Genomic DNA, 12,886 nt, shown 5'->3' on the forward strand with positions numbered 1-12,886 from the left:
AGCCTGTGGACGAAGGAACGTTAGTTTATGCAGCCGAGGCCCAACATCGCACTCTCGTTAACGTTATTAAAAAAAAAAGCCACTATTCTGTTATTGTAATTATAACGTCAATTAACAGCGTTGCTTAGTGGTGACTTAAATTTGCTATTTCATACCAACAGCACATTATTAGCTAGCTAGATGTTGGTGTTGTGTCATGGGAAGCAGCAATCCAAACAGTTATCAAATTTGGCTAGTGAGCTAACTGCAGCACATTAAAAAATAACTTATAATGCATTTCTTGTCTTTTGTCACAGTTAGCGTATTTTCGGTCGTTTTACAAAATTATTTAGATTTATTTCCGTGACAATATTTCTATGCGAGAAGACCAGAAAGACAGTCTTGTGTTAAGTGTTAGCTTGGATAGCTAGCTAGCTTCAAAGCTAAATACCTCAGCTGTCATTTGACGGTGCTTGTCATTTTAAGCAGAGCGATAGATAACGTTACAGCTAACGTTAGCAGTATTTTGGAACATGTATAGTTGGGTCACATTGTTTGGAGAGGTAACGTTAACGTAAAAAGGACTTATCAACAAGGTTTCAGTCGGACAGGAATGTGTGCATGAGAGCTGTATTGTCATTAGTTAGTTTCGTGGATCTTCAGTAGAGGAATATCTGGTTCTACTGCATGTATGGCATTCCTCTGTCGCTGTTTGCAATGCAGAAAGTTTAGTTTAGTGCGGTTGGTTTTGGTCTCCCAAGGCGTATTGCCAATGCCTCAGATTAATCCGTTAGCTTGCACATTGAACGATGGTGTTTTCTGGCTGACAACACGGGGGCTGTTTCAGATTTACTGGATCTCAAAATGTTTAATGTATTGTCGTGATATATCCGTTCTGTCTTCATTAACGTAAAATCTCCTTAAAAGCTTTAATGCATATACTCTACTTTCAAAACGGCCCATCCGGGTTGCAGTATAGAAACCGATACGGTCTGTTAGTGTTTGAAAGCAACTGGTGTGAGAATAACTGCTTACACAAATACATAAAGGCGTTTGAGATCAGTAGCCCCCAGTGTAATCACTCCGAGATTTTTCATCCCCAACGAATGCACATCTGGGTCTGACCTCACTGCCTTTTCCACAATCGCAGCTATTCTCACTCACCCTCTCACTAACACACAGCTACTACAAAGACACACATGGTTGTTTCAAGAGATTGATCATCTGACAAGCTCTGTTTTTTTTCTTCACAACTGTTTTTTGATAGTTAGATTTTTCACCACTGTTTAGAAAACAAGGTTCACCATCAGTGCACACAAGGTCTTCTATGCTATGGCTTGCTTTATAATTAGCTTATCAGTGCTGTTCTTATTTTATCCTCTCACACTTAATCCTATAACAAAACCCTGTCAGCTATACCTTACCAATGTACAGGTTCAGACCAACTACTGTATTCCTAAATCCTTGCATCAGTTTGGGCATGGATGCTGCTTCCTGAGGGTTTGTAAAATCTTTCCTTACAACTGTAGTTTGGTCTTCTTTAGTGAACTGGTAGAACAGGCTCTATTCACCATGATACTATTTACATAGTATGGGATCTATAGATTATCGAAGGAAAAGTCAGAGAGCCACCCACGGACAGTAGCAGTGGGAGACAATAGCTGTCTGTGTGACTTCCACTGGCCACACTGATCACTCTATTCATGCATCCCAACCACTGTTTCAGAGAAGTGAGGGGGCGCCTTTGTACTCTGAACCCTGTCACCTTTCCCTATACTTTGCAAAATAGCAGATTATTTAAATTGACCTCTTAGACAGAGTGGCCTCCTCAGGTTAGACCAATGCCACCATGATGTCAAATGAGGATCACCCTGCCAATTAGGAAAATGCTTTGGGGTTTTGCTACAAATTGGTAATTTCAATTACCTCTTGATTTAAAGTTGTATGGCATTATAGCAATAATTGTTTGACATGTTGGAACAAAATGTTTGTGTGTTGCCCATTTTCAGTAGGAATTCTTGATAGTTCACTTTGTCTGACAAGCATGTAAGGAAATTTAGGAAAAGTTAATGCATTTATACCGGCACTAACAAACATGATATTATATTGCTATTAGTGATGTTCTTTATTTGTCATGAATAACTTATTAACAAATATCAACATAATATATAATATTAATATTTTACAATCATGACTTTTTAGATAAGGAACACTAGGTTTAAAAGTGTATACAATGTAGAAAGCATTGTTCTATTGGTTTTTAAATATAGAATGTAGTACATTCAGCAATGATGTGTTTTTTTTATTAGATTTTTGCTTAATTTATTAAGGTAGGCCTGCCTGGTGTCATCACCAAGCATATCTTATCCATTCCCTTTTAGTTTTTTAGTTTAGATGACCGTACAGTATAAAGTTGTTTTTGGCTTTGAGATACAGAGACTCACCTCAACATATTACCAACGTCGTCGTTTATATTGCTCAACTCTGTTTATCTAGTTGCAGATGTCTTAGTTACATGAGAAATTGACGGTGAAATACAGGGCTTGACATTAACTTTTTGAGGCACTTGTCCTTCGGACAAGTACATTTACATTTCACTTGTCCATGCACAAAAGTCACTTGTCCGGGTAAAGATTTATCATTTCATACATTTTTTTTGTGTTTTGCTAATGCAGAATTTGAACAAACCGTTGAAAGCATCCATACTCTATCAACATTAATAAAATTCAGTTTAAACAGTAGAAACAAACGTGTCCCAAGAATAGATTTCCCCTTCAACAAGAAAAAAGGATCTCCAGACTCATAATACAAAGTTATACTTTGCACGCTGGTGTGCAGAAGTTAATATATTGAGATTCTAAGTGAATATTTTAAAGTTTCTCATTACTTTCAGATTCCTAGTCAATATTCTAAGTTACTATGTCAATATATTGAGATATTTTGAGATATTGAGTCAATATATTGAGATTGTAAGTCAATATTTTAAATGTTCTCATTGCTTTGAGATTCTTAGTCAATATTCTGAGTTACTAAGTAAATATATTACAATACTAAGCCAATATATTGAGCTTAAGTCAATATTTTATAGTTTCTCATTACTTTGATATTCTTTGTTTATATTCTGAGATACTGAATCAATATATTGAGATACTAATTCAATATTGAATATATTGAATATTGACTTGAACTTATACTATATCTAAAATAATTTTGTAGACATAACGTGTTTTTTTTTTTTTTTTCTACAATTTCACTTGCTACCCGGCAGAAAGTTACCAAGTGATCCTTTAAAAGGTGTAGCTATTTTACAGTTGATTATTACCTGATATTTAATCCTGCAAGTCGCAGAGCTGAGGTTTTACAATAACTGACGGACAAGCGAGTAGCGGAGTAGCGTTACGAGGCAGAGAGCTAGCCGTCAAGAGTCAAATTAACTTCATGCTTCATCCGCACAAAGCACACTTCTATCGCCACGAGTGACCGCTTTATTCGGCTCGTTTTCTGTGAACGATGTGGGGACGGCGTAACGTTAAAGCGGAGTTCGCATGCTAACGTTAGCTAACTAATACCGGCTGCCTGGCTTGCTGGTTTCGCCGTGCTTTCATGCTGTATCGCTTACAGAGAATGAGCTGAACAGTGGGCTGGGTCTAACGTCAGCGGTCCGCTCACCCGCTGCTGCTGGGTCTAACGTTAGTTAATGTATTTGTTTCAAATCGGTAAAGTCAAATCTGTAACATAAACAGAATGAGTGGCACGTAACGTATAATGCTTCATCCACACAAAGCACATTGCTATCGCCACGAGTGACCTCTGTTTTCAGCTTGTTTTCTGTGAACGATGTGGCGAGGAGGTAACGTTAAGGTGGAGTTAGCAAGCTCATGTTAGCCAACTAACACCGGCTAGATCGCCGTGCTTTCATGGTGCTTCGCTTACAGAGAATGAGCTGAACAGCGGGCTGGGTCTAACGTTAGCGGCCCGCCGACCCGCTGCCCGGGATTGTGGGGTAAAATATGTATTTGTTTCAATTCTGTAACCTAGACAAAATGAGTGGCACATAACGTGAAGTAACATGGTATTTTGTTTAAGTTTTAACTTGTCCAGTGTGGCAAGTAAATTTCTCTTCCACTTGTCCTACAAAAAATCCACTTGTCCCCGACAAGCGGACAAGCCTTAATGTCGAGCCCTGAAATAGCTATGACCCTTTATTGACATGTTGTGTATTTAGCTTAAATCCATCAGATCATATATATATATGTGTGTGTGTCTATATATATATGTATGTATGTATGTGTGTGTGTGTGTGTGTGTGTGTGTGTGTGTGTGTGTGTGTGTGTGTGTGTGTGTGTGTGTGTGTATATATATATATATATATATATATATATATATATATATATATATATATATATATATATATATATATATATATATATATATATATATGTATATATATGTGTGTGTGTATATATATATGTATGTGTATATGTATATATATATATGTGTATGTATGTATGTATGTGTGTATGTATGTGTGTGTGTGTGTGTGTGTGTGTGTGTATGTATATGTTATCTTTGATATCAAAATGTTTTATGTGCTTGTGTTTAGGCCTGATACCTTCTTTTAAAGGTGTCGTAGGTAGGATTGTGAAGATCCAGGACTTAGCCAAAAAATTTGAACATCAACAACTTCTCAGTCCCTCCCCCCTTTCCACTAAAGCCCAAAACTGTCTCCTAAGCCCCTCCCCCCGCAAGGGAAAATGAATGCTTGTGCATGAGCAGTGATTGACACGCAGTTAGACACCCCCCTGGCCCTGAGTGGCGCATCTGAACAGGGAGCGGTGGATTTTTGCAAATTGCACTACAGGCTGTAGGTGGTGCCAGAGGAGCCAGATTCTTTTTTTTTTTTTTTTAAATGACCTGCTTCATGTAGTTCGACTGGAATATAGGGTCAGTTTCAGCAAATATGACAGTAAGTTAGTTTTATAAGGCTTACTTACTGCATCTTTAATGATAGTGGGTAGACACTCGAGACTGTAAACCAACTGGAACAGTAGGAAGAAATCAGTGCTCAGCTGTGATTACCACTAAACAAATAGGTTGGTCAGAGTAGACCATCTACAGCTCTCTCTCTTTTTTTTTTTTTCCCCCTCTCTCTCTCTGTGGCAGAAATTCAATACTCAGTTTAATAACTGAAAAATGCCTGTGCATAGATCCACTCATACAATTGTAGTTTTAACAATCTTTTGAGAGTTGATGTTGGTAAGTTGTGTCATTAGTCTTACAAATGTTAAGCCCTAGAGAGAGAGCTTAACAAACTACACAAACCTGCCCTAACAATAAAGTCAATTTATGGAAGAACGCAGGTAGATTTTTATTACTACGCAGATATGGATTGTTGCTTCCACCCTAGAACTAATCCATTTGATAGGTGTGGGATGGCAATAACCATAAGGAAACAATGTGATCCTTTGTACTGTGTAGATGGAGAGAAGACGAACAGTGGGCTTGATAAAATACAAGTCAAGAATGTGGTGACAACTTTATTTGAGCAATTTGAGACCTAGATCTCTGCTCTTCGGCGTAGACCTACTTCTCACGCAAACAAACCATGTAGTCAATAATTTGGCTGCTGTTGCTCACAGTGTGACTGTAATGGCTGTTCATTTCTTTTTTTGCAGGATGTGAAACTTTCAGCCGAAGTGGAACCATTCATCCCACAGAAGAAAGGTCTCGAAGGATCCCTAGTCAGCATGAGTCTTTCTGGAGAGGCAGGCGGAGGAGGAGGAGGGGGAGGTATAGGAGGGGGCGGTGGAGGGGTGGAAACCACTCCCATACCCAGCTACCTCATCACCTGCTACCCTTTCGTCCAGGAGAACCAACCCAACAGGTATTGTCTCACAGGGGGGAGATTTGAGAATGGGTGAAACTCTAAAGCCAGTCATTTCATCCCCCTTTTAAGTCTGAGCTAATGGCACCAGTAGTTCTAGCAAATATTGCTATTCCTTGTGGTATTGTTAGAAGTCTGGTGTCCCCATTTTGAACCGCACAAGAACAATCTGCTCTCTTCTGGACCTTTCTATTTTCAGATGGACTCATTCACTGCACTGTTTACTATAACAATAATAAGAAACGCTGTGTCCCTGATGTGTTTCTCAAAAGAGATCCCCATCAGATCCTTTAAACAGTGTATTGAGGGAGAGCCATTAGATTGCTGAGTAGTTTAATACTGCTTATGGAAATGGAAACCTCCCCAGAGTTAGTTTACATGGAACAAACTATGCTTCCAGTGGCTCTTTCTTTGTCCCGTGTGATCTGCAGTATCCTTGCACACATCCGTTCCTCTGTTTCCTTCCCCCCCTATTTGAATTCAAGGAAATGCCCGCTATAGTCGGATATGTCATCTGGATCCTTATCAACATTTCTGTATACCATGTACCCCCCAAAAAAAAACAAACCATATCATGCACAACATCACTGCGGCATCACAGATGTTAACACAACACCCCTTATTTGAGCCCCTCTCTTACTAAAGGGGCTTCTTATTTTGTGGATCACATTTTAATCAGCCTCACCAACATTGCTGGATGTTTGGAGAAAATACAAACTGAGAAATGTTTATAATAAGGGAAACTAAAGTCACAAAAACTTTACACAATGCCAGGATTAATTCAGGATGTTGCGATGTTTCTCTAGACTGAGTATGCAAGTTTCTTAACATTGAGTTTCTGCCAATACAGAGTCATTACGTTTTTTTAATCTCTTCCTTTCCCATATAATGCCGGTGCACAGTACACCATTTCAATTGGCCTACAATAAAATACCATTTGACAGCTAAATAGCTTAGTATTAAGACTATTTAACCTGCGTCACAGCCTTTCTTTTATGGTTTTATATGACAATTTGTAAAGTGTCCTGTAGTATTTTCCATAATATCCATATGTAGAGGCGTTTCATTCTGTTAATGTTATGACAAGGAATAGAAATAGTGAAATGCAGTTATCAACCATGAAAAAAAAGCACTGAAATAGATAAAAAAACAAAAACTAACAAAAAATGAATATCCGGAATTGCTCAAAGACTGCACTGCTAGAGACAAATTATTTGAGTTTGGTGTCTCTTCTTAGTTGGAAGAGTAGAATATCAGAAGTCATTTATCATATTACCTCTCTACTCCTTCACAGGCAACATCCTATGTATAATGGAGGGGAGCTGCGCTGGCAGCAGCCTAACCCCAGCCCTGGTGGTTCATACCTGGCCTACCCCATCTTGTCTACGCCCCAGCCTCCTGTCTCCAACGACTATGCTTACTACCAGATTATGCCCGCTCCATGCCAACCTGTGATGGGCTTCTACCAGCCCTTCCCTGGCACCTATGCAGGTCCTGTGCAAGCTGGAGTGGTCAACCCTGTCTCAGCAGATGTTAGTGAAAGACCACTGCCTCTGGGGCCAGCATATGGGATGGCCAGTCAAAGGGGGAGAGGCATGGTCCGACCTAATGTTCTCCCAAAGGTCAGCAGCTTATTGTGATACTGTCACATTGATGCAATTTATGTTATTTGTATCCCTCAAATACAGTGTCCCTCCTCAATCTTAGTGAGCATGCCCTGCCTCTGTTTCTTTCTCCTACAGCAACAGATAGGTGTGTGCCAGCCTCCGAGGGGTCGCCGGCCTCCAACCAGAAGTGTAGCTGTGCAGAAAGAGGTTTGCACCCTGGGGCCTGATGGTAGGACCAAGACAGTCATGCTGGTAGATGCAGCACAGCAGACCGGTAAGAGTACTGCTGCAAAAATTAAAGATACATCGAAGTCCTACCATGCAGAGAATATACAGATGTTTTTTAACAATCAACTTTTACAAATTTAACAAAAAAATCAAACAAAAACTAACTAACAAGCCAACTAAAGATAAGAAGCCTGTTAGCAGGGGGAAATTCTGAGCTTGAATTGATAAGGCGAAGTGTATGACCAACGTCAGTGATGTTCTTCTGTCTTGTGGCTGAAAGGAAGCAGACGCTTAAAACATTCCAGACTTTGTTGTCTGAGCAAGAATCTTTTCTGTCTAAGAGGAATCGGTACACAATGCCAGTAAGAGCGGTGTCTGGTCGTACAGGTTGATGTTGATGATGCTTGTGCTTAACTTATAAAAAGAACTGGAATGCAGAGTTTCCAGTTGGAGAGGTTAACATGTGTGAAGCTCATGATGTCATCAGTGATGTTTCCGTTCGTGAGAAAGCTAATGAGCCTGTGTAAATAGTTTGGCTACTCAATTATGGTTTTACTATATGTGGCATGATAAATGTCATACAGTTAACTAAAAGTAAACTCGGTCCAAGTTTGTGTTCAATGAATCTCGATTAATTCATCATTTTGAACTTTTGAGCTTATCGCTTATTGTAACTTTACTTTTATATAATTTTACTTAGTGTTTTACACGTGTATTTGTATGTATGTATGTGTGTGTATGTATATGTATGTATGTATGTATATATATATATATATATATTAGGGCTGTCAAAATTAATGAGTTAAGTTTTTAATATTTAACTTGTTAAAAAAAAATTAACAAAATTAACGCAGCTGTGTTTGTTTACTTCATGTGGCGGCTGAGAAACGTAATACGTCTCCATAACAGCAGGCGGCGCTACTCTGTATTGTTGCCCAAGTAATGAAAACCGGCAGCTGATTGGACGAACGCGTCACATGGGTTTGTTTTCTCCGGATATTGAGAGCCAGACTGTCATGGCGGCCGTTCAGAATACGATCTCATATTGTACTAAAATAGTTCACTGAAACATGTTTCTGAAAACATTTAAGCGAGAAATAGGCCGTGCAGTTGCTGAATCTGTCTTCATTTCAGCTCAACAAAGGTCAGTTTAGAAGATTTTCGTCAGATTTTGAGACTAGTCACCTCATTCCGCTCGCCATTTCCGGGTGAGTCCCGACTGCCCTGCCGCCGACTGAACATAGGCTCGTTGGAGATGAACTGCTCCTCGCCTGTAAAGTAGACGAGAGTAGGTGACAACAGCCGGGGACGGTGACAAAAATCTGCTCTCAAGTCAGACAGTTTCTAGCCGTTTTAGCAGCCTTCAGCAGGACTAAGCCAAATTGTTGCTGCTGTTCTGAAAGATATTAAACATTCTGAACTTAGCAGAACCTTTCCTTGTTTGGTTTTTTCTTCATATTTGCAAAGTTAAATGATTTAGCATTTAAATATCCATTATTATAAGCTTCAGTCTCAATTTAAAAAAGCGATTAATCGCAATTAATTACAGCAAATTCTGCAATTAATTAGTTAATTTATTTTAATCAATTGACAGCCTATATATATATATATATATATATATATATATATATATATAATTATAATTTCACTTCATGTCATTTTATCCCTGTATTTTAACTTTGCACTATTTTAATGATGGTAGCAGTTTTATTCCACTTTGTAACAAGTTAATTTCAGGTCTGAGTTTCTCCTCCTTTGCCCTCAGATTTCCCAGGTGAGGTGTCGGGGCGGTGTGCTGCTGAGCGGGCTAGTCCCCTGCTGTGGAAGAACCGGACAAAGAGAAGACGGGCGTCCCATCCAGCTGAAGGCTACAACGAGCAGGGTGCCAGTGAGGCAGATATAGACAGCGACAGTGGCTACTGTAGCCCCAAACACAACCAGGCGGCAGGGGTAGCAGCAAATACAGCAGCACCCACAGTAAGTTGGCTACTTACCATCCGCTCCTGACTCAACAGGCTTACAGTGAACAATACATAAATGTCTATTTTGACTTGTGTAATTGCAGGTAGGAAATGATGATTGCAAATTGTCAGATTGTAGCTGAAGTTAACTGAATTTCTGGCTGGAAGTATTTTCATTGCATAAGTGGATTACACTTTTAAATCTAATAAATATTATGGTCATGGCAGTTTTTTGTACAATAGTAGCAATGGTAGAGGTCATAGACATACCACAGAGAACAACTAGGACGTGTTGCAACAAACAAGACTTCTGTAACAGCACCAATGGGAGAGGTGTAATGTAGTTTTAAAATTTCCTTTGCTCTCACAGTGGTGTTGGCATATTTACATATGCACACATACTTACACTTTAACTTGTCTTTTTTTTTTTTTTACCCTCTCCATATCTTCTATGATGTATAGGGAGTAGAGGCTGGTGTAATGACAGGTACGTTTGATGCAACATATTTTTTAACCCTTCCTCCCCTTCCCACCTCACATGTTCACACAGTGCTTTTATAGCCATATTTATTACACATAATATATTTTTTATTTTAACATGTTATTTACTAGCAGGTACCTGGGTAAATGTGGCCTCTCAGGCTACCCAGAAGTCCTGGGGAGACAGGAACAGCCAGTTCCACAGAGCAGACCAGAGGAAGAATCCTGAACATAGGAACTTCTCACAGGTACTGTACAGTAGATCCCATTGCCGCAGACACTGAGTAAAAAGGTTGCCGTATGTCAGGGGAACAACTCTGGTATTAAGTAATGAGAATAGGTAAAATGAAATTCATTTTGGCGTAAAGGCTGCATTCTGTAAGTTGCACGTAAGCTTACTGAGCAGCAGATGAGGATGGATCAATGTACAGTAATTCTCCATTCTCTCGGGAACAGAGCCTGCATGTGTATACTGGTGTTGTGACTGGAACAAAAAATGCACTGAGACAACAAATAAGGAGTATTTTAGCATCAACTGAAGACAGGGGTATCAACAGAATGAATAGCCAGGTGAGCAGGAAAGCACATGAGTTGGTGTCAGCATTTTCTTATCCTGATTTTGGCGTCATAAAAAAGTGATATGCAATATTAGCATCCCTAATTGGCCGAAATAAAGGATGCTAATTCATTTAATTGCTATCTGATAACACCCTGACAGTTTTGAGAAATATATATTATTACAATAACATGAATAATTAGCATACTGTTGTTGGTTTAATGTGGCATTTGAAGATGGAACTTCTTCAGCAGAGGGCTATCAACACTTGTCGCCAGTTCCAAACACACATCTCTCACATAATGCACATCTGCCCGTCACACACAGTCAATAAACATCACTTGACAGCATGTACACAAGTACCCAGAAGATAATGAACTTATGGAATAGCAGTGGTACCCTGTTTGACTAATGTGTTCTCTCTCTGTCTCTGCCTTTTAGGATTTCCACAGTGGCTATCCTGGGCGTGTGCCGCCGAACCAGTCGGAGCAGAGGCTGCAGCAAGCAGGGGTCACTAGTACTGAGCTCACCCCAGAGCCCCTCTACTTTGAGGTGAGAGGTTTCTTGCAGCACTGTCACCATCACACTCATTATAGATTTGTTTTAGGCAGAGTCTGTTGTGCTAAAACGTTTTCTACATTCTTGTCAGGATGAAGACGAGTTCCCAGATCTCACTACTGGAGGGGCTGTCCAACGCAGCACCAAACCAGAATCTACTTCAGCCCAGACAGACGCGCAACCTAAACTGCCTAAAAACCTGGTAAGGAAAAGCACTTTATTTATTTTTTTGAGAGAGAGAGAAAAGGTCCTAGGTCGGAGTTGAACCCGCGACCGCTGCTGCGAGGACCGAGCCTCTGTACATGGGGCGCACGCTTTACATGTGAGCTACCCAGGTGCCCTGGAAAGGGCTTTCTTAAGACAACTGTTTATAAAGGCTCTCTGTGCCATGTACTGACTGAATACAGGACTTACTAAATACTACGGGTGTGTATCTCTCCCTCTCAGATGAATTAAAACATATCTACATAAAGGGTGTACCATCTTATACAAAAATAATGCAAATTAATAAATCAATACATTTGTAAATACGCAGTGTACATGTCTCCTTCTTAAAGGTCACTTTATGAGGTTTTTTAACAACAATATGCGTTCCCCCAGCCTGCCTATGGTCCCCCAGTGGCTAGAAATGGCGATAAGTGTAAACCGAGCCCTGGGTATCCTGCTCTGCCTTTGAGAAAGTGAAAGCTCAGATGGGTCGATCTGGAATATTGCTCCTTATGAGGTCATAAGGAGCAAGGTTACCTCCCCTTTCTCTGCTTTGCCCGCCCAGAGAATTTGGCCCACCCATGAGAGCGAGAGATATCATGGCTTTCAAACGATCAAAGGGGCAGTTGGTCAAGGCCACACCCCCACCCGCCACCTTTCACCCGCTCTCTCCTCCTCAATAGCTACAGACACAGAAATGGCAGATACTAATGAAAGCTTGTTGTGGGACTGGCTCTAGTGGCTGTAATTCTGCACCAAGGCTGAATTTCGGGAAAGAGACTTCAGATACAGTATTAGGGGACCACTAAGGTCTATATAAAAGCATCCAAAGAGCACCATGTCATGGGACCTTTTACGTTAGTAGCAAGGTATGTGGTGCTGCGGGCATATTTTACCATACAGCTGCACGTTTTGAAGACTGCAAATGTGATGTAAACATCAGGCAGCGTTGTACGCAGTGCTGCTGACATTTCTTTCAGTGTGTGAATGTTGTGGATCCTTGAGTATGTGATTTGGGAAATGTCGCAAACCTGCAGGAGAGGCACAGGTTACACTCACAGATACACAAGCACAGGCTATAGGCACAGAAGTGCAGAGGGATAGAGAGTGCACTTTGGAAAGATTGTTTTTTGACAACCGTATTGATTTTTGCAGAATTAGTGTTGAATCTGAGTCTTATCGTATCGGTTTATCTTTACACCCCTACTTAATACTAACTTGTGTCTCTGCACGCATCACAGCTGGATAACCTGCCAGAAAACTCCCCTATCAACATTGTGCAGACACCCATCCCCATTACAACCTCTGTTCCCAAGAGAGCCAAGAGCCAGAGGAAGAAGGCTCTGGCTGCTGCCTTGGCCACTGCACAGGAGTACTCTGAGATCAGCATGGAACAGAAGAAATTACAGGTATAAACTTCCACTAT

The 12,886-nt window shown here is 40.3% G+C and overlaps 1 protein-coding gene across 5 annotated transcripts in view; it reads left to right on the forward strand.

Annotated features, from left to right (window-relative positions):
- Positions 1–12,886, forward strand: part of secisbp2l (SECIS binding protein 2-like) — an 82,057-nt gene that overhangs the window by 64,422 nt on the left and 4,749 nt on the right. For 3 of the 5 annotated variants that reach the window (XM_028573674.1, XM_028573691.1, XM_028573700.1), the window contains 10 exons: positions 5,655–5,863; positions 7,158–7,485; positions 7,606–7,744; positions 9,464–9,675; positions 10,122–10,146; positions 10,272–10,387; positions 10,596–10,709; positions 11,137–11,247; positions 11,345–11,455; positions 12,702–12,869. In XM_028573674.1, coding sequence (XP_028429475.1) covers positions 5,655–5,863; positions 7,158–7,485; positions 7,606–7,744; positions 9,464–9,675; positions 10,122–10,146; positions 10,272–10,387; positions 10,596–10,709; positions 11,137–11,247; positions 11,345–11,455; positions 12,702–12,869 — 1,533 coding nt within the window. The remainder of the gene's footprint in view (positions 1–5,654; positions 5,864–7,157; positions 7,486–7,605; positions 7,745–9,463; positions 9,676–10,121; positions 10,147–10,271; positions 10,388–10,595; positions 10,710–11,136; positions 11,248–11,344; positions 11,456–12,701; positions 12,870–12,886) is intronic. The other 2 variants (XM_028573682.1, XM_028573708.1) reach the window with 2 other exon arrangements.

This window comes from Perca flavescens, chromosome 1, assembly GCF_004354835.1.
Source record: "Perca flavescens isolate YP-PL-M2 chromosome 1, PFLA_1.0, whole genome shotgun sequence".
Taxonomy (NCBI): Eukaryota; Metazoa; Chordata; class Actinopteri; order Perciformes; family Percidae; genus Perca; species Perca flavescens.